Source organism: Haematobia irritans, chromosome 3, assembly GCF_050003625.1.
Source record: "Haematobia irritans isolate KBUSLIRL chromosome 3, ASM5000362v1, whole genome shotgun sequence".
NCBI lineage: Eukaryota > Metazoa > Arthropoda > Insecta > Diptera > Muscidae > Haematobia > Haematobia irritans.
The window spans coordinates 10003871-10022558 of NC_134399.1; the positions used below are offsets into that span (position 1 = coordinate 10003871).

General features: G+C 34.1%; 2 protein-coding genes across 4 annotated transcripts in view; both read left to right on the forward strand.

Moving 5' to 3' along the window:
* Window positions 1–4195: 4195 nt before the first annotated feature.
* Window positions 4196–13689, forward strand: LOC142230581 (uncharacterized). Its single transcript, XM_075301220.1, has 2 exons — window positions 4196–4452; window positions 12198–13689. Exon 2 carries the CDS (start codon window positions 12203–12205, stop codon window positions 13076–13078), a length of 876 nt encoding a protein of 291 aa, XP_075157335.1. The 5' UTR covers window positions 4196–4452; window positions 12198–12202; the 3' UTR covers window positions 13079–13689.
* Window positions 13690–14810: 1121 nt separating this feature from the next.
* Window positions 14811–18688, forward strand: part of norpA (no receptor potential A) — a 253955-nt gene continuing 250077 nt past the window's right edge. For all 3 annotated transcript variants that reach the window (XM_075298702.1, XM_075298700.1, XM_075298701.1), the window contains exon 1: window positions 14811–14947. The gene's annotated coding sequence lies outside the window, so the exon portion shown is untranslated. The remainder of the gene's footprint in view (window positions 14948–18688) is intronic.

The following is an 18688-nucleotide window of genomic DNA, read 5'->3' on the forward strand; positions in this document are numbered from 1 at the left end:
AACTGAACTTGGTTGACATGTGGTTTCAACAAGATGGCGCTACATGCCACACAGCTCGCGATTCTATGGCCATTTTGAGGGAAAACTTCGGAGAACAATTCATCTCAAGAAATGGACCGGTAAGTTGGCCACCAAGATCATGCGATTTGACGCCTTTAGACTATTTTTTGTGGGGCTACGTCAAGTCTAAAGTCTACAGAAATAAGCCAGCAACTATTCCAGCTTTGGAAGACAACATTTCCGAAGAAATTCGGGCTATTCCGGCCGAAATGCTCGAAAAAGTTGCCCAAAATTGGACTTTCCGAATGGACCACCTAAGACGCAGCCGCGGTCAACATTTAAATGAAATTATCTTCAAAAAGTAAATGTCATGGACCAATCTAACGTTTCAAATAAAGAACCGATGAGATTTTGCAAATTTTATGCGTTTTTTTAAAAAAAAAAGTTATCAAGCTCTTAACAAATCACCCTTTAGAAATAAAATTTTGACAAAATGTTCTATAGAAATAAAATTTTATAGACAAAATTTTTATAGAAATAAAATTTTGACAAAATTTTCTACAGTAATAAAATTTTGACAAAATGTTCTATAGAAATAAAATTTTATAGACAAAATTTTTATAGAAATAAAATTTTGACAAAATTTTCTACAGTAATAAAATTTTGACAAAATGTTCTATAGAAATAAAATTTTATAGACAAAATTTTTTATAGAAATAAAATTTTGACAAAATTTTTTATAGAAATAAAATTTTGACAAAATTTTCTATAGAAACAAAATTTTGACAAAATTTTCTATAGAAATAAAATGTTGACAAAATTTTCTATATAAATAAAATGTTGACGAAATTTTCTATACAAACAAAATTTTGCAAAAATTTTCTATAGAAAGAAAATTTGAACAAATTTTCTATAGAAATAAAATCTTGACAAAATTTTCTATAGAAATAAAATTTTGACAAAATTTTCTATAGAAATAAAATTTTGACAAAATTTTCTTTAGAAATAATATTTGGAAAAAATTTCCTATAGAAATAAAAGTTGGACAAAATTTTCTATAGAAATAAAATTTGTACAAGATTTTCTTTAGACGTAAAAATTGGATAAAATGTTCTATAGAAATAAAATTTGGACAAAATTTTCTATAGAAATAACATTTGGATAAAATTTTATATAGAAATAAAATTTCGATAAAATTTTGTATAGAACAAACATATTGGAGACAACTGTCCATAGAAATAAAATTTGAAAAATTTTTTTTTATAGAAATAAAATTTTAACAAAATTGTTTATAGAAATAAAATTTACACAAAATTTTCTATACAAATAAATAAAATGTTGACGAAATTTTCCATAGAAACAAAATTTTGCAAAAATTTTCTATAGAAACAAAATTTGAACAAATTTTCTATAGAAATAAAATTTTGACAAAATTTTCTATAGAAATAAAATTTTGACAAAATTTTCTATAGAAATAAAATTTTGACAAAATTTTCTATAGAAATAAAATTTTGACAAAATTTTCTATAGAAACAAAATTTGAACAAATTTTCTATAGACATAAAATTTGACAAATTTGACAAAATTTTCTGTAGAAATAAAATTTTGACAAAATTTTCTATAGAAATAAAATTTTGACAAAATTTTCTATAGAAATAAAATTTTGACAAAATTTTCTTTAGAAATAATATTTGGATAAAATTTCCTATAGAAGTAAAATTTGGACAAAATTTTCTATAGAAATAAAATTTGTACAAAATTTTCTATAGAAATAACATTTGGATACAATTTTCTATAGATATAAAATTTCGATAAAATTTTGTATAGAAATAACATTTTGGAGAAAACTGTCCATAGAAATAAAATTTGGACAAAATTTTTTATAGAAATAAAATTTTGACAAATTTTTTTATAGAAATAAAATTTTGACAAAATTTTCTATAGAAATAAAATTTTGACAAAATTTTCTATAGAATTAACATTTTGACAAATTTTCCTATAGAAATAAAATTTTGATAAAATTTTCTACAGAAAAAAAAAAAATGACAAAATTTTCTATAGAAATAAAATTTTGACTAAATTTTCTATAAAAATAAAATTTTTGCAAAATTTTCGATAGAACTAAAATTTTGACAAAATTTTTCTATAGAAATAAAATTTTGACAAAATTTTCTATAGAAATAAACGGTTGACAAAATTTTCTATAGAAATAAACGGTTGACAAAATTGTTTATAGAAATAAAATTATGACAATTTTTTTGTAGAAATAAAATTTTAGCAAAATTTTCTATAGAATTAAATTTGAAAATTTAGAATTTAGAAATAAAATATTAACAAAATGTTCTATAGAAATAAAATTTTAACAAAATTTTCTATAGAAATAAACGGATGACAAAATTTTCTATAGAAATAAAATTATGATAATTTTTGTTATAGAAATAAAATTATGATAATTTTTTTTATAGAAATAAAATTTTGGCAGATTTTTTTTTTAGAAATAACATTTGGACAAAATTTTCTATAGAAAAAAAATTTTAACACAACTTTCTGTAGAAATAAACTTTGTCAAAATTTTCTATAAAAATACAATTTTTACAAAATTTTCTATAGAAATAAATAATTCTAAAAAATTTTCTATATAAATAATATTTTGCCATTATTTTATATAGAAACAAAATTGTGCAAAAATTTTCTATAGAAACAAACTTTGAACAAATTTTCTATAGAAATAAAATTGTGACAAAATTTTCTATAGAAATAAAATTTTGACAAAATTTTCTACGGAAATAAAGTTTGCATAAAATTTTCTATAGAAATAAAATTTTGATAAAATTTTCTATAGAAATAAAATTTTGGCAAAATTTTTTATAGAAATAAAATTTTGACAAAATTTTTTATAGAAATAAAATTTTGACAAAATTTCCTATAGAAATAAAATTTTGACAAAACTTTCTATACAAATAAAATTTTGGCAAAATTTTCTATAGGATTAAAATTTCGATAAATTTACTACAGAAATAATATATTAACAAAATTTTTTATAGAAATAAAATTTTAATAAAATTTTCTATAGAAATAAACGGATGACAAAATTTTCTATAGAAATCAAATTATGATAATTTTTTATAGAAATAAATTTTTTTCAGATTTTTTTAGAAATAACATTTGGATAACATTTTCTATAGAAATAAAGTTTTAACACAACTTTCTATAGAAATAAACTTTGACAAAATTTTCTATAAAAATAAAATTTTTACAAAGTTTTCTATAAAAATGAATAATTCTATTGATTAGTCTGTTACAAATTTTTTCGTAATAAATTCTCAAACAATTGAAAAAATTCTCGTTTTTTAATTGTGCTTCTAATATGTATATTTTTTTTTTGATTTATTTCTATTATTTTCATGCCTTTTGAAAATATTATATTTCTGTCCACTTTAGTTCCCCCATAACCCAGTGTACTTTGGGCGATTGAAATGTTGGTTACCATTATAAGACGGACAGGTTCTCGTTGTCAAATACTAACCTACTTATACCTGTAACGATTTCAAATCCAATTAGTGAAAATAATACTAATTCCATTTATCCTTGGTATGTGATTAGTCCCTAAGATACCCCTCACACACCATTACCCTCCCTCATCAACCAAAACAAAAGACAACCAGAAAAATGTCAATGGAATATGAGAAGAAGAGAAATATTACCATATAGGTCACATGTGGCGTTACCGTGAAGAATTTCCAATATGTGATATAAAAATTGTCATTTGTAATATAACAAACTGGCAAATTTACTATGAAAAGATTGCACAAAAAACGTAGCACAACCTCCAATGAAAACAAGATCCATGGCAAAAATTTTGTTTATTTATGTTTGTTTATGCCAAAATCATAAACAGATATTTATATTCTTAAATGTATCTGCATTCGAATGTCGTTCAAACTAGTTCGCAATGTTCTCAAAAGAGCGTAGAAAAATTGCTACTTTTTTAGTACCAGAAATACGCATATAGTGCATTGTCATCACCAGTGACAGCATGCACTTAACGAAAATTACCATCATACCGACGAAGAGACTTCCGTCTTTTGCTATTTTTAAGATTAGGTTCTGTTCAACATAAACCTTAGCACTGGTAAGATCTTGACTTGTCGGCGTAAATAAATTGAAGATAATTTCTACAATCCTAATTCCTTGCTTTGGTATTTTCTTTTTATTCTCCGCATTTTATTTGGTCTTGGGTCTCTTCTACACCCGCTTGGAGTTATTTTACTTTCATCCCTATTTCGATTTCTCCTCCATTTGTTCCACACTCCCGTTCCCGCGTTAACATTTGGTCCCATCGAACCGGATTGCTGTGCACAATTGGAGACTTATTTGGCGAAATACTCAGAGAGAATTCCTACTCCAACACCAGTTACGACTCTCCGTTGAACACCATCCATACACAAACAGGTTAGTCTGCATTATTTCTTTGCTCGAACATTTATTCCTACTGATAGTGCGACAGTAATAAGATCAAGGGAATTTGCGTGCGATTATAGTAAAAGAAGAGCATAAAAAAACGTGATTTTTCTAAAAATTTAAAATAAAGATTGGAAATGATGATTTCATTGTATTTCTGTGGCGCAAAATAAATAAAAAAAAAATTCTAACAGGAAGAATTGAAAATTGAAGGTTATTGAAGTGATAGTGAAGTTAAAAAAAAAACGAAAGAAGGAAAGGAAAAAGCTTAAATTCTACGCTGAAAATCATATAGAAAAAAGGCAAGCGAATACTGAATATTGAATTCAAATTTCGAGCTCAAAATTTGGGTAAGAAACTTGGTTATATCCAAGCAAACCACGTGTCCTTCTTAAAAAATCCTTCCGCAAACCTCTAGTAATCGATTTCCACTAATAAAAGAGCTAATATACCTCTTGCATAATAACCTACCGATTTTACTAACTGCCCACGTGTACCCTATGTATGAAATGTGCGTATGCACGTAATATATGTATGCATGCATCTTTGTACAGTTATATTCTTTTTCAGCCTTTCATGTTTATGGATGCCAACCTTTGTTTTCAGCTAAATTAATGTACATATATTCAAACCTTACTTCCCTACATCTTCTTACGCTTTATTTACTCCATCTGTTCGGACATATACGTATGCAAATATATGTGTACCCATATGATACGGATTTCTCTTTTTCTTATATCAACCAGAGTTCAGTGATACTTTACTCCTCTGTTCGATTTCATTTTTCGAACTTTTGTTAATATATATTTGCGCTCTCTCTACGTGAGAGCACTGTGTGCATTCCCACCTTGCTGAGCGCACCCCCCTTTAGCTTCACCATCTTTTATGCAGTCACAGAATTCTTCATTTCATGGACTTTTATTAAACTTGGTTCGCTGATCTGCGATTTTTGTTTTGTTAATTATTCTCTTTATTCTTTTTGAATTCATTCCCGATTTTTTTCTTCCTTAATCTTCTCCATTTTTTCTAATTCCAATCCAATTTTTGTTTTGCTTTATTCATTTATTTATATTCTCAGAATTTTTTTTCATAACTTTTTATTGTGCTAATATTTTTCTGGCTTTTTCCCCGATTTTTTTCCTTAATCTTCTCCATTTTTTCTAATTCCAATCCAATTTTTGTTTTGCTTTATTCATTTATTTATATTCTCAGAATTTTTTTCCTAACTTTTTATTGTGCTAATATTTTTCTCGATTTTTCCCCGATTTTTTTCTTCCTTAATCTTCTCCATTTTTTCTAATTCCAATCCAATTTTTGTTTTGCTTTATTCATTTATTTATATTCTCAGAATTTTTTTCCTAACTTTTGATTGTGTTAATCTTTTCCTCGCTTTTCCCCGATTTTTTTCTCCCTTAATCTTCTCCATTTTTTTCTAATTCTAATCCAATTTTTGTTTTGCTTTATTCATTTATTTATATTCTCAGAATTTTTTTCCTAACTTTTTATTTTGCTGATCTTTTCCTCAAATTTGTTTTGTAATTTTTCCTACGCTTTTGTGATAAATTCTCTCTGCTCCCCGCTGTTGGGAGGTATCTTCTCCCTATTCTTGATAAGGTCATGTCGAGTCCCATATGTATGTAGATCTATGCTTGCGTCCCATGATTCCATTTCGTTCCTCTGTAGGTAGAGAATGGAGGAATAAAATAAGTAGGTCAACGGTTCCCAAACAGATGTTCTGTTGAGTTTGCGTTCTGTAAGAACGTTTCCCTAACCCAGCACACATTTATCTATTGGTTTCATTTGACCTGGGTGCTTCTACTGATTTTTATCTCGTTGCATTATAAGGAGGATTGTTATTGTGGATTATGTTTTGGAGTAGCATATAATTGAATTTGAATTAGTTTCCAGCATTTTTCCGTACTGATTTTCGAGATACACGTTCTATTGGAAATTGCATTTCTACCGAGATTTCAGTCACATCTTATTTTTTTTGAACAGTGAATTGCATGGTGTGTCTTGGGATTGTTCTCCCTAACTTTTTTGGCCTGAATTTGATACATATATTTTTTCGTAATTTACGTTATACACTGTGATTACTGTGTATTTCTATTTGGTGTACCCTATTTATATCTTCAAGTGACTATTGGGAGATTCTCAGCGCATCGAAGGACGTTGAATTTAGACTTCGTACTACGTTCTAGTTTATTTTAGGATATACTTCTGTTTTGTTTCTAGAATTTTGGGGAAATATCAGAAATATTCAATACCCGTTTTCTTCTATCATTGGAGGGTCTCTTCAATATCCTAAACCTTACTACCGAGACACCTACATTTTCATTGTTGGGCTGTCAATATGTCCTTGGAGGATTTTATACGTACTGCTGACAATTTAGTGGTATTTGAGGCGGGGATAATTGACAAGTCCTTCCCCCTGTCGTCCATTCATCATATTGAGATTCATAAGGAGGAATTATCAACCCTTTGGGAGAAAGTAAAACAGTCGTATGAGAAATGTTTGATTGATATGGAAGGTGAGGATCCGGGGGATGAGGGGAACGGGAAGGGAGGTGGTGATGAGGAGAATGAGCTTACGCCTGTGAAGCATAAGTATACCCTGGCGTATGTTACTTATTGTAGGTGTAGTACGCTCCTCCGAGAAATTGCCAAGGAGCTTTCGGCCCCTCAGCCGGTTCCAAAGTCGGGCCAGGTGTCCAGTCTCGGCTTTAAACTCCCAGCCTGTGAGATTCCGACATTCGGGGGTGATTATTCATCTTGGCCAACTTTTAGGGACATTTTTGAGGCTCTTTGTGTTAACAATTCTCGTGTGAGTTCAGTGGAAAAACTTTTCCATTTGAATCAGGTGACTCGGGGTGAACCACATGATATTGTTAGTAGATTTCCCCTGACCAATGGTAACTTCGAGTTGGCATGGTCTAGTCTTTGTTCTCGGTACGAGAACAAGAGAGTCCTTGTGAATGTTCAACTAAAGAGATTGTTTGGACTTCCGCCCATCCAATCCGAATCCGCGATTTCCCTCAAGACGTTACAGCGAGATATGGACTCATGTATATCCCTACTCAAGACGTATGACATTGACATCGAAAGCTGGGACCCGATTTTCGTGTACGTTTGTTCAAATTGTCTTCCAAGCGCGACGCTCACTTTATGGGAACATTCTTTGGCCGACAAATCCAGCATCCCAAAATGGGACGAACTTAGTTCGTTCCTTACCAATAGACACAGAACTCTAGAATCTGTGGCGGAAATCAGAAATCCGAAAGAGTCCATCCCATCCACTAAATCCAATTCTAAGAGTTCAAGTGTTACGGCAAAGTCTAACTCGGGCAATATACGGACATTTCAAACTAAGGTTAACGTACCTCAATGTCATCTATGTCCAAAGAAGGCTCATCCTATAAGGCAATGCCCCAAATTTCTATCCTTTTCTCATGAAAAGAGATTGGCCGAGATTAGGCAGAACCACATGTGTATAAACTGCTTTTCAAAAGCACATACCATGAAGAATTGCAAAAGCAAGTTTTTTTGTGGAAAGTGCAATAAGCGACATAATACTCTTTTGCACAGAGAAGATTCCGATATTCAAACTCCTGATAGTAACCGATCTCTTAACCCGACAGCTGTACCATTTGCATCCTCATCTGGTTCCATACAGTCCACTCAGCCCTCGGAGAGTAGAGTTATACAATCTTGTTTTTCTACCGGTTCTCGGGGCGTTCTGTTGGGTACGGCGTTGGTTACAGTGTCCCATAATGGGTTAAAGTTCAGGGCAAGGGCGTTGCTAGATTCAGGTTCAGAGGGGACCTTTATTTCAGACAAGTTGTTCAATTTAATGAAGCTTCCTTTTAAGAGAATCTCAGCCAGAGTTTCCGGATTAAACAACACAGTGTCCGCATCCGTACAAAAACAATGTTCGTTTACTCTGAGTCACATCTCCGATGACACAGTCGGCATTCATGCCGTAGCTCTAGTTGTTCCCCAGCTGTCAGGAAGTCTTCCTTCGAAAACAATTGAACTATCTTCTCTGCCTGATCTTCCGAGTGTTCCTTTAGCGGATCCACACTTCTTTAGAAGTTCGAGAATTGACATACTATTAGGCGGTGATCTTCTTCCGTCTATCATGCTATCGGGAGTTCATAACAATGTTTGTGGTACATTGATGGCCCAGGAAACAGTGTTTGGCTGGATTCTAACTGGGCCCATTCCCGTACAATCCACATGTTCGTTATCCACGATAGTTTCCTATTTCTGTGAAATTTCTTTAGGTGAAGAAATTTCACGCTTCTGGGAGGTGGAGGAACCTCCAAAGAAACGATTTTTATCTCCGTCGGATAAATATTGTGAGGATTTATATATTAGGACAACGAGGCGGGCTGAAAATGGGAGATATATAGTTTGCCTCCCATTTAGGGAGGAATTTCCGGAAGTTATTGGCATTGGTGAGTCCAGGATGAACGCAATGGCCCGATTTTACAGAAATGAGTCCCGTTTGCTCAGAAATCCGGAATTCAAGAAACAGTACGATCAAGTATTAGACGAGTATATAGATTTGGGCCATATGGATGTGGCCAGTACTATCAGATCCGCGGATACCTCCAGTTGCTACTATTTACCGCATCACGCGGTAATAAAACCGGAGAGCACGACAACAAAGGTAAGAGTCGTGTTTAATGCTTCGTCCCCATCATCCAACGGCTCCAGTTTGAATGATGTCCTACATATCGGTCCAGTCCTACAGAATGATCTTACGATCCTCATTCTCAAATGGAGATTTTTCCGATACGTCTTTAATGGCGATATCACCAAAATGTACCGCCAGATATTGGTGGATCCATCCCATACTCCATATCAACGTATCCTTTTCAGAAAGGATCGTAACTCTCCCCTTCATGATTATGAATTAAAGACCGTTACGTTTGGGGTAAATTGTGCGCCTTACTTGGCCATCAGAACTTTGTTGCAATTAGCAGACGATGTTCAATCAGTTTATCCGTTGGCCACAGATATCTTGCGCGAGTCTATGTATGTTGACGATGCTCTTGTAGGTTGTCATTCCATTCAAGAGGCAATAGAGGCGAGGAGACAACTGGTACAGGCACTGGGCTCCGCAGGCTTCGCTATGCGGAAATGGACTACTAATTGTAGAGAGATTTTGACTGATGTTTCAAAGGAAGATTTACTTTGTAGTGATTTTCTCCAGCTTGACGACCGTAGCACTGCGAAGACATTGGGCATTCGATGGAATGCGATGACTGATTCGTTTTATTTCTCCGTGGAGGAATTTCCAGACTCTGACAAGTTTTCCAAACGAGAAGTTCTCGCACATATTTCTAGATTGTTTGATCCAGCTGGATGGCTCTCCCCTTGCATCATAATTGCAAAAGTTATAATGCAAAATATATGGTTGGAGAAGACAGATTGGGATGAAGACATCTCTCCTCAGACTTTATCAAGATGGAGGTCTTTTCAGCAGAATTATCCACTTTTAAATTCTATTAAAATTCCTCGTTGGCTAGGGTATTCTCCAGATTGTGAGATACAATTTCATGGCTTTTGCGACGCCTCCGAGAAGGCATATGCAGCTGCCATCTATATCCGTATTATTCAGGGCAACAATATATCCACTTCTTTGGTTTCATCTAAAACAAAAGTGGCTCCGATAAAGACATTATCAATTCCAAGATTAGAATTATGTGGAGCAACTTTGTTGGCGGAGATGATCGATAACATTATTCCTAAACTCAAGGTTGAAAAGTACACTATACACTGTTGGACTGATTCCAAAATTGTTTTGGCCTGGCTTGCCAAGCCCCCCTGTTTTTGGGCCACGTTTGTGGCCAACAGAGTGTCCAAGATTATTGAAGTTATTGATCCTTGCAACTGGGCACACGTTTCTTCGGAATTCAACCCCGCTGACTTGGCAAGTCGTGGTTTACAACCACAAGAATTGATCGATAACCGTCTCTGGTGGGAGGGACCACAATGGCTTAAGTCGACCATGGCAAATTGGCCTATTGAGAATCCAGTTAATGTACAATCAACCGAGATTGAGAGAAAGGTTATAAATGTAAATTTCGCCTATTTCACCGACTTTGATGATATCCTTGAACGTTTTTCCTCTTTTCCACGTGCGCTGAGAGTTATTTCATACGTGTATAGATTTTATTTCCGAACTCATCCTAGGTTTCGAAGTTCGTTTTTTGTAACATCTCAGTCAATTTCGTCTTCTGAGATCCTTTTTGTCCAAAATCGATTGTACTCTGTCACCCAAAAGGCCTTTTTTCCCAAGGAGTATTTGGCCTTGTCATCGAAAGCTTCCATTCAGAAATCCAGTCCCTTACTTAACCTTAATCCATTTTGTGATTCCGAAGGAGTACTACGTGTTTGTGGTAGACTTACGTCCGCACCTTCCTTGAGTTATAATGAAATACATCCAGTAATATTACCCTATAACTCACAAATTTCTCGACTATTGATTCGATTTGTTCATCAGATTTCCTTACATGGCGGTAATCAACTCGTTCTTAGATTGATCAGAATGCAGTTTTGGATTCCAAGAGCTAAGAATCTGATAAAGTCCATTATAAACAAATGTAAGCCCTGTATACTATACAAAAAAAGGTGTCAGACCCAGATTATGTCCGCGCTTCCTCCAAATAGAGTTGATATATCCAGGCCTTTCGCTCACACTGGATTGGATTTTGCGGGCCCTTTCGATATAAAGAATTATACCGGGAGAGCTTGCTTAATCACGAAAGGGTACGTTTGTGTCTTCGTGTGCTTTTCCACCAAAGCAATACACCTTGAAGCCACCTCTGACCTTTCTACGTCCACATTCCTAGCGGCATTCAGTCGATTTGTGTCACGGCGCGGTTGTCCTGCCCACATACACTCCGACAATGGAACCACATTCGTGGGTGCCTCGAAGATTATTTCGAGGGAATTTATCCAGACTTCCCAATTGGCCATTCTGGCAAATTATCCTCATCAGGGTTTAACCTGGAACTTTATCCCTCCTGGAGCGCCTCATATGGGAGGCCTCTGGGAAGCAGGGGTAAAAAGTTTTAAACTTCACTTCAGAAAAATTGCTGGTGGCTTGAAGTACACATTCGAAGAGTTCCAAACCCTTTTATCCAAAATAGAATCTTGCTTAAACTCTCGTCCTTTGTCACCTATGTCTCAGGATCCGCAGGATTTGGCCGCCCTTACTCCTGGGCATTTTCTTATCGGTTCACCTATTCTTGCGCCCATTGACCCCAATATAACTGAAGCTCCTATGTCACTTATAAATCGATGGCAACGTATAAAAGCTTTACACCAAAATTTCTGTATCAGGTGGAAAAGTGAATATTTGAAGGAGCTCCACAAACGGCATAAGTGGAAAAATCCAACAGATGATGTAAAAGAAGACATGATGGTTGTCATCAAGGAAGATAATATGCCTCCTAACTCATGGAGGTTGGGCCGAATTTCAAAAGTGTATACTGGGGATGACGGAAAAGTGCGAGTAGCGAAGGTGTTAACGCAAAAAGGAGCCATAACTAGACCAATAACGAAATTGGTCGTCCTCCCCGTAGATGATGCCTAATACAAACTAATTTAATAACAATTTGTTCGTCCTTGCCATTGTCGATTGTCAGAGTCCGAAATAGACATGCTTTACTGTTTTCGGTTTAGATGAATTCCAATTGTTTTCCTTTAAACGTTTTTTTTTTCAGCAACCATGCGCACTCATAAGAAACATAAACAAACGAGCCCCCATCGTCCATACACCTGTCGACTTTGTAGACGTGAACATGCACTCAGAAAATGCAACCGATTTCTTTCGATGAACGTTACCCAAAGGGAACATGCCGTCAAATCTTTCGGGTACTGTGTGAACTGTTTGGCCCACAAGCACTCAGACGGAACGTGCTTCACGAAGACTGGCTGTCGCATATGCCACCAAAACCACCATACCCTCCTTCATTCACATCCCTGGCTACAGAGCAAAAAAGGTTCTACAAACAGAGATTATCCTCAACCATCCTCGTCAAAATCCACCAAACCGTTCAAAAGCGAGCGCCCGACAGCTGCTAAAACAAAAAGTTCTTCATCTGATGGCCAAACTTCTTTGTCAGCACTTTTTAAGCAAAACTCTATTACCCTGCTGCCTACAATATTAGTAAATATTGAGACAAAGAACGGCAACAAGAAATTGAGATGCATATTGGATTCTGGCGCTAGAACGAGTATAATATCCTCTAACACCGTTGACAAACTAAATTTGACTACGCTTGCACTTGATAATGAGACAATTTGTCCACTCACCTTAACATCAATTCACGATTCAACAATCCAAGTTCAGACTATCCTCAAAACTACAAGTAGAGTAAGCATGACCACACCAAAGGAATCCGTCGCTATGTCCATTAAGAAAAAATTCGACAATCTGATGTTAGCCGATGTTGAATTCTACAAATCAGGTAGAGTCGATATAATTTTTGGCGTTGACATTTATGCCAAGATCGTTAGCGAAGGGATAATTCATCGAGATGGGCTCCCCACCGCACAAAACACTATTTTCGGTTGGACGCTCTACGGCCTATGTCCCAAATAATATACCTTGTCTTCTTTCTAACTAAATCAGACATAAACCGAACAATCGCACTATCAGAATTATTGCAAAGAAAAAATGCAAACTAACTTGAATTAGCCTTAATTATGTACAATGAATTAAAAAAAAAAAAAAAAACGAATTAACTGAAATCCTAAATAGCAAATGTATATAGTCTATAAGTTTAATCATAGCTAAGTGAATTGAATTATTAAAACATTTCTCGTAACCAACGGAGTCTGAATCTAAGGTATGATGGACGTGTATCTGAATTGCAGCCGTACTGCAAGGCGGGCGGCTATGTTTATGCCAAAATCATAAACAGATATTTATATTCTTAAATGTATCTGCATTCGAATGTCGTTCAAACTAGTTCGCAATGTTCTCAAAAGAGCGTAGAAAAATTGCTACTTTTTTAGTACCAGAAATACGCATATAGTGCATTGTCATCACCAGTGACAGCATGCACTTAACGAAAATTACCATCATACCGACGAAGAGACTTCCGTCTTTTGCTATTTTTAAGATTAGGTTCTGTTCAACATAAACCTTAGCACTGGTAAGATCTTGACTTGTCGGCGTAAATAAATTGAAGATAATTTCTACAATCCTAATTCCTTGCTTTGGTATTTTCTTTTTATTCTCCGCATTTTATTTGGTCTTGGGTCTCTTCTACACCCGCTTGGAGTTATTTTACTTTCATCCCTATTTCGATTTCTCCTCCATTTGTTCCACACTCCCGTTCCCGCGTTAACAATGTTTTATTCGAAGTCTATTTTGTAATTTTTTTTCAGTGTAGTTTTTTCAAATTTTCAAATTTTTCCACATTTTATTCTTAAAAAATTTTATTCTTAAAGAATTTTGCAAATGTATTGAGTGGTTTTTGAGTTATTTCAAAATCCTTGATCCACTATGTCGCACACCAATCACAATAAATTCATGGTCACTATTGTTAATGATAAAGTTAACCCTTACGCACACACACGAACCCACACACATCAACGGTGAAAGTTTGAAAAGCAACAATCATTAGTCGACATGGGGTTCACACACACGCACACACATGAACCCCAACATAAGCATGGATGACGTCTAAATTATGTTAGAGAATTTTCCAGTACTGAGATGGTGCTGATGATGATGACGATGTAAATATTGACTGTTAAGGTCAATGTAAATTTTAAAACAATGTTGTTGCCACATTGCAGCTGTATAAATTCGCAAGCCTATACTATATCCCCACATCTCTCTATTTCACTCTCTCTTACAATGTTTTTATCATGACAAGTACTTATCTCTTCCTTTTGTTTAGAGGAAATGTCACGTTTTCTTTTTGTAGGTTACAAAAAAAGGAAATGAGTAATAACAGAGCTTAGCACATGAAAACGGCAACAAAAGCAACGTGGACAAATGACGGATGACAAGTGACGCTCAACTATAACGCATATTGCCACAAAGCATACATATGGTGGACCCCAAAAGAATGTGATAGGTAAAGCAAAAATAACGAAAGACAAAAAAATCAAACACCAGTTCCTATTCAATGGACCCCGAAAGCTATCATAATAAGCTTTCCCTCTCTCGCTCTCTATCTCTTTGCTCTTGAGACACAGCGCACAGCATATTCCGCATATAAAGAGAAATTTCCATTACGTAAAGAGAACGTGAGTATCTAATTAGAGAGACCTTAGTATTCAGGTAGTCACCTAAAATGAATTCAGTTCTTGTTCAACATTCATACGCAGCGCAGTTCGAAAAAAAAATCTGGAAAAATATCTAAGGAAAACGGAAGATTTTTGTACGGAAGAAACGGTTAATTATTAAATAAATATAAGTGAAAAATTAGCAAACAAATGGTGGAAACGGAAAAATGTAATAATTTTTTTTATAAATTTTTTAATAAAAAAGTGTGTGTTTCCCCACAAAAAATGCTGCCTCATAATAAATTCAAATCCCTTTAATATATCCCAAAATCCTGTTTACCAGCATCTTTTCGCAAATATGTAGACTGCTACATACTTTAAGGCGTTGTTTGGTTAGGATTTTTTTTTTGGCCCCGAAAAATGGCTTGTCTGTTCCCGAAGCAAAAAAAAAAAACGTGTTTTCCGGTTACTTTCACAAAGTTCTTTTGTTTTATTTTATGATTTTCTGTTTGCCTTTATTCCCTTTTATTCCTGGTGACAGTAAGGAAAGCTTAAGCTTTTTTCTCTCCAGTGTGTGTTTGACGTTTCAATGCCTGTTTTTTTCTTGGTATTGTGGTAGCTGATTGGCATGTGTTTGTCTATAGTGTGTTTTGTTGTTGCCTTTTTTCTTGTTTGTTGGGGACATATTTAGCACAACAATTTGCATACTTTTAGGCGCGCAGGACTAAAATGTAGCCTACTTTATCCCCCAGGATAGCAAAGTGAATATGAAAAAACGAACAAAAACAAAAGAAAATTTCAAAAACAAAGTGTCGCTAAATGAATGAAGGAAAAAACCAACATAAAACTCAAAAACAAAAACAAAATGTCCTGTAATACATATTAAGGCTTTTCTAAAGGGGAAGGTTCCATACAAAAAAAAAAAAAAAAAAAAACAAACACTAAAATTGTAAAAATCATTAAAAAAACGTTAAGGAAAAACAGAGGTTTAGTAACAAAGTCGTAATAATCGAAATCTTATAAAAGGTGTGACATTTACGAAATATAAACGAATGTGTTGCAACCGTGTTGCTCTGAGGATTCCTGGCAGAATTTTGAATTACCAACCACTTTAGGAATGACACTATAATTTGGGCGTAAGGATAATTAGTTAAGAAGTATATCCCCATGTTCCAATATTTGGAATTGCAAATCGCAAAAATTTAGTTTTACTATAAAGACAAAATTTAGATACTATCGGCCAATTCATAATTTCATTTTGTATTTTAACTTCTTATCAAAGAGAACTATTTTGCCAAAATTTAAATTTGTATGTTTTAGGGTTAAGTTAAATATCGCCAAATAAAAATTTTGCAATTTGCGATTCCGAATATCGGAACATAGCCCGTAGTGGAATCCTAGGGTGACACTTTTTCACAGAAACTAAATCGTCCATTAGAGCAGGACTAAGCTACAAAATTTTAAACTAATATGTCTTTCTTTCCAGCCAGGTATGAAAAATCCCTGGGTTCATAGGAATTTAAATCCACATTTCTGTAAAATTTTGAATATGTGGCAAATGTGATGTCCCTTCCCCGATAGCAGTGTTACTATTGTGCCACTTTAGTGGTAAATTTGCCAATTTTCTCAGACATTCATAATTTTGTTGCACTAAAGGCCATACGTTTTACATTTTTTGTGCCACTTTTTTTAGGAGTTCACATTTTTTGTGCCACTAAATGCCATACTTTTTACATTTTTGTGCCACTCTAATAACAAATTTGCCAATTTTTCAGGCGTGCGCATGTTTGTGCCACTAAATGCCATACGTTTTAATTTTTTTGTGCCACTTTTTCAGGCGTTCACATTAATGTGCTTCTAAATGCCATAATTTTTACATTTTTTATGCCACTTTAGTGACAAATTTCCCACTTTTTTCAAGCGTGCACATGTTTGTGCCAATAAATGTCATACGTTTTAATTTTTTGTGCCACTTTTTCAGGTGTTCACAATTTTGTGCCACTAAATGCAATAATTTGTAAATTTTTTGTGCCCCTATAGAGAAACATTTGTATGTTTTAGGGTTAAGAAACTATCGCCAAATAAAAATTTTGCAATTTGCGATTCCGAATATCGGAACATAGCCCGTAGTGGAATCCTAGGGTGACACCTTTTCACAGAAACTAAATCGTCCATTAGAGCAGGACTAAACTACAAAATTTTAAACTAACATGTCTTTCTTTCCAGCCAGGTATGAAAAATCCCTGGGTTCATAGAAATTTGAATCCATATTTTTGTAAAATTTTGAATATTTGGCAAATGTAATGTCCCTTCCCCGATAGCAGTGTTACTATCGTGCCACTTTAGTGGTAAATTTGCCAATTTTCTCACACGTTCATAATTTTGTTGCACTAAAGGCCATACGTTTTACATTTTGTGGCATTTTTTAGGAGTTCGCATTTTTTATGTCACTAAATGCCATACTTTTTACATTTTTGTGCCACTCTAATAACAAATTTGCCACTTTTTTCAGGCGTGCACATGTTCGTGCCACTAAATGCCAACGTTTTAATTTTTTTGTGCCACTTTTTCAGGCGTTCACATTTATGTGTTACTAAATGCCATAATTTTTACATTTTTTGTGCCACTTTAGTGACAAATTTCCCACTTTTTTCAAGCGTGCACATGTTTGTGCCAATAAATGCCATACGTTTTAATTTTTTGTGCCACTTTTTCAGGTGTTCACAATTTTGTGCCACTAAATGCAATAATTTGTAAATTTTTTGTGCCACTATAGAGATAAATTTTTTGTGCCCCTATAGAGAAACATTTGTATGTTTTAGGGTTAAGAAACTATCGCCAAATAAAAATTTTGCAATTTGCGATTCCGAATATCGGAACATAGCCCGTAGTGGAATCCTAGGGTGACACTTTTTCACAGAAACTAAATCGTCCATTAGAGCAGGACTAATCTACAAAATTTTAAACTAACATGTCTTCTTTCCAGCCAGGTATGAAAAATCCCTGGGTTCATAGGAATTTGAATCCATATTTCTGTAAAATTTTGAATATGTGGCAAATGTGATGTCTCTTTAGTGGTAAATTTGCCACTTTTCTCAGACGTTCATAATTTTGTTGCACTAAAGGCCATACGTTTTACATTTTGTGCCACTTTTTTAGGAGTTCACATTTTTTTTGCCACTAAATGCCATACTTTTTACATTTTTGTGCCACTCTAATAACAAATTTGCCACTTTTTTCAGGCGTTCAAATTCTTGTGCCACTTAAGGCCATACGTTTTAGTTTTTTTGTGCCACTCTAATAACAAATTCCCACTTTTACAGGCGTGCACTTGATTGTGCCACGAAATGCCATACGTTTTAATTTTTTTGTGCCACTAATGCAATAATTTGTACATTTTTTTGCCACTATAGGCTACATTTTTTGTGCCACTACACCCAGAGAAGGAATATGATTACCTCCATGTTTTAAGAGCAAAATGTTATTCTCTGCGTGTAGAGAGAAACATTTGTCACTTTTCTAAGGCGTTCACATTTTTGTGCCACTAAATTCCAAAATTTGTACAGTTTTGTGCCACTTTCGTCACAACTTTGCCTTTTTTTTGGTCGTTCATACTTTTTTGCCACTATACGCCACATTTTTAACAGTTTTGTGCCACAATGGGCACAATTGTTTCGCCTGAAGATATGCAAAGAAAATTTCTCTGACTTCTCAATTCAAGAATTGAATTTCGATAAAATGGCGGTAAAATTATTATTTTCGAATAAAGATAAAAAAATGTCGCTCAAAAAACTGATAACATTTACTTTTTCGTATTTTTTTCTGTACATAAAAAATGTGCCACACTTTGCGCCACATTTGTAAAATTTGTGTTCAACTTTTGTGTGATACTTTTTGTGCCACCTTTTAGTACTTAACAATGGTAACACTTCCCGTTACGATATCACAAAAATTATTAACCTATTTCCAC

What these genes read in the sequence shown, in the direction of transcription:
- LOC142230581 (XM_075301220.1), top strand. Translation starts at nt 12,203, where the DNA reads ATGCGCACTCATAAGAAACATAAACAAACGAGCCCCCATCGTCCATAC.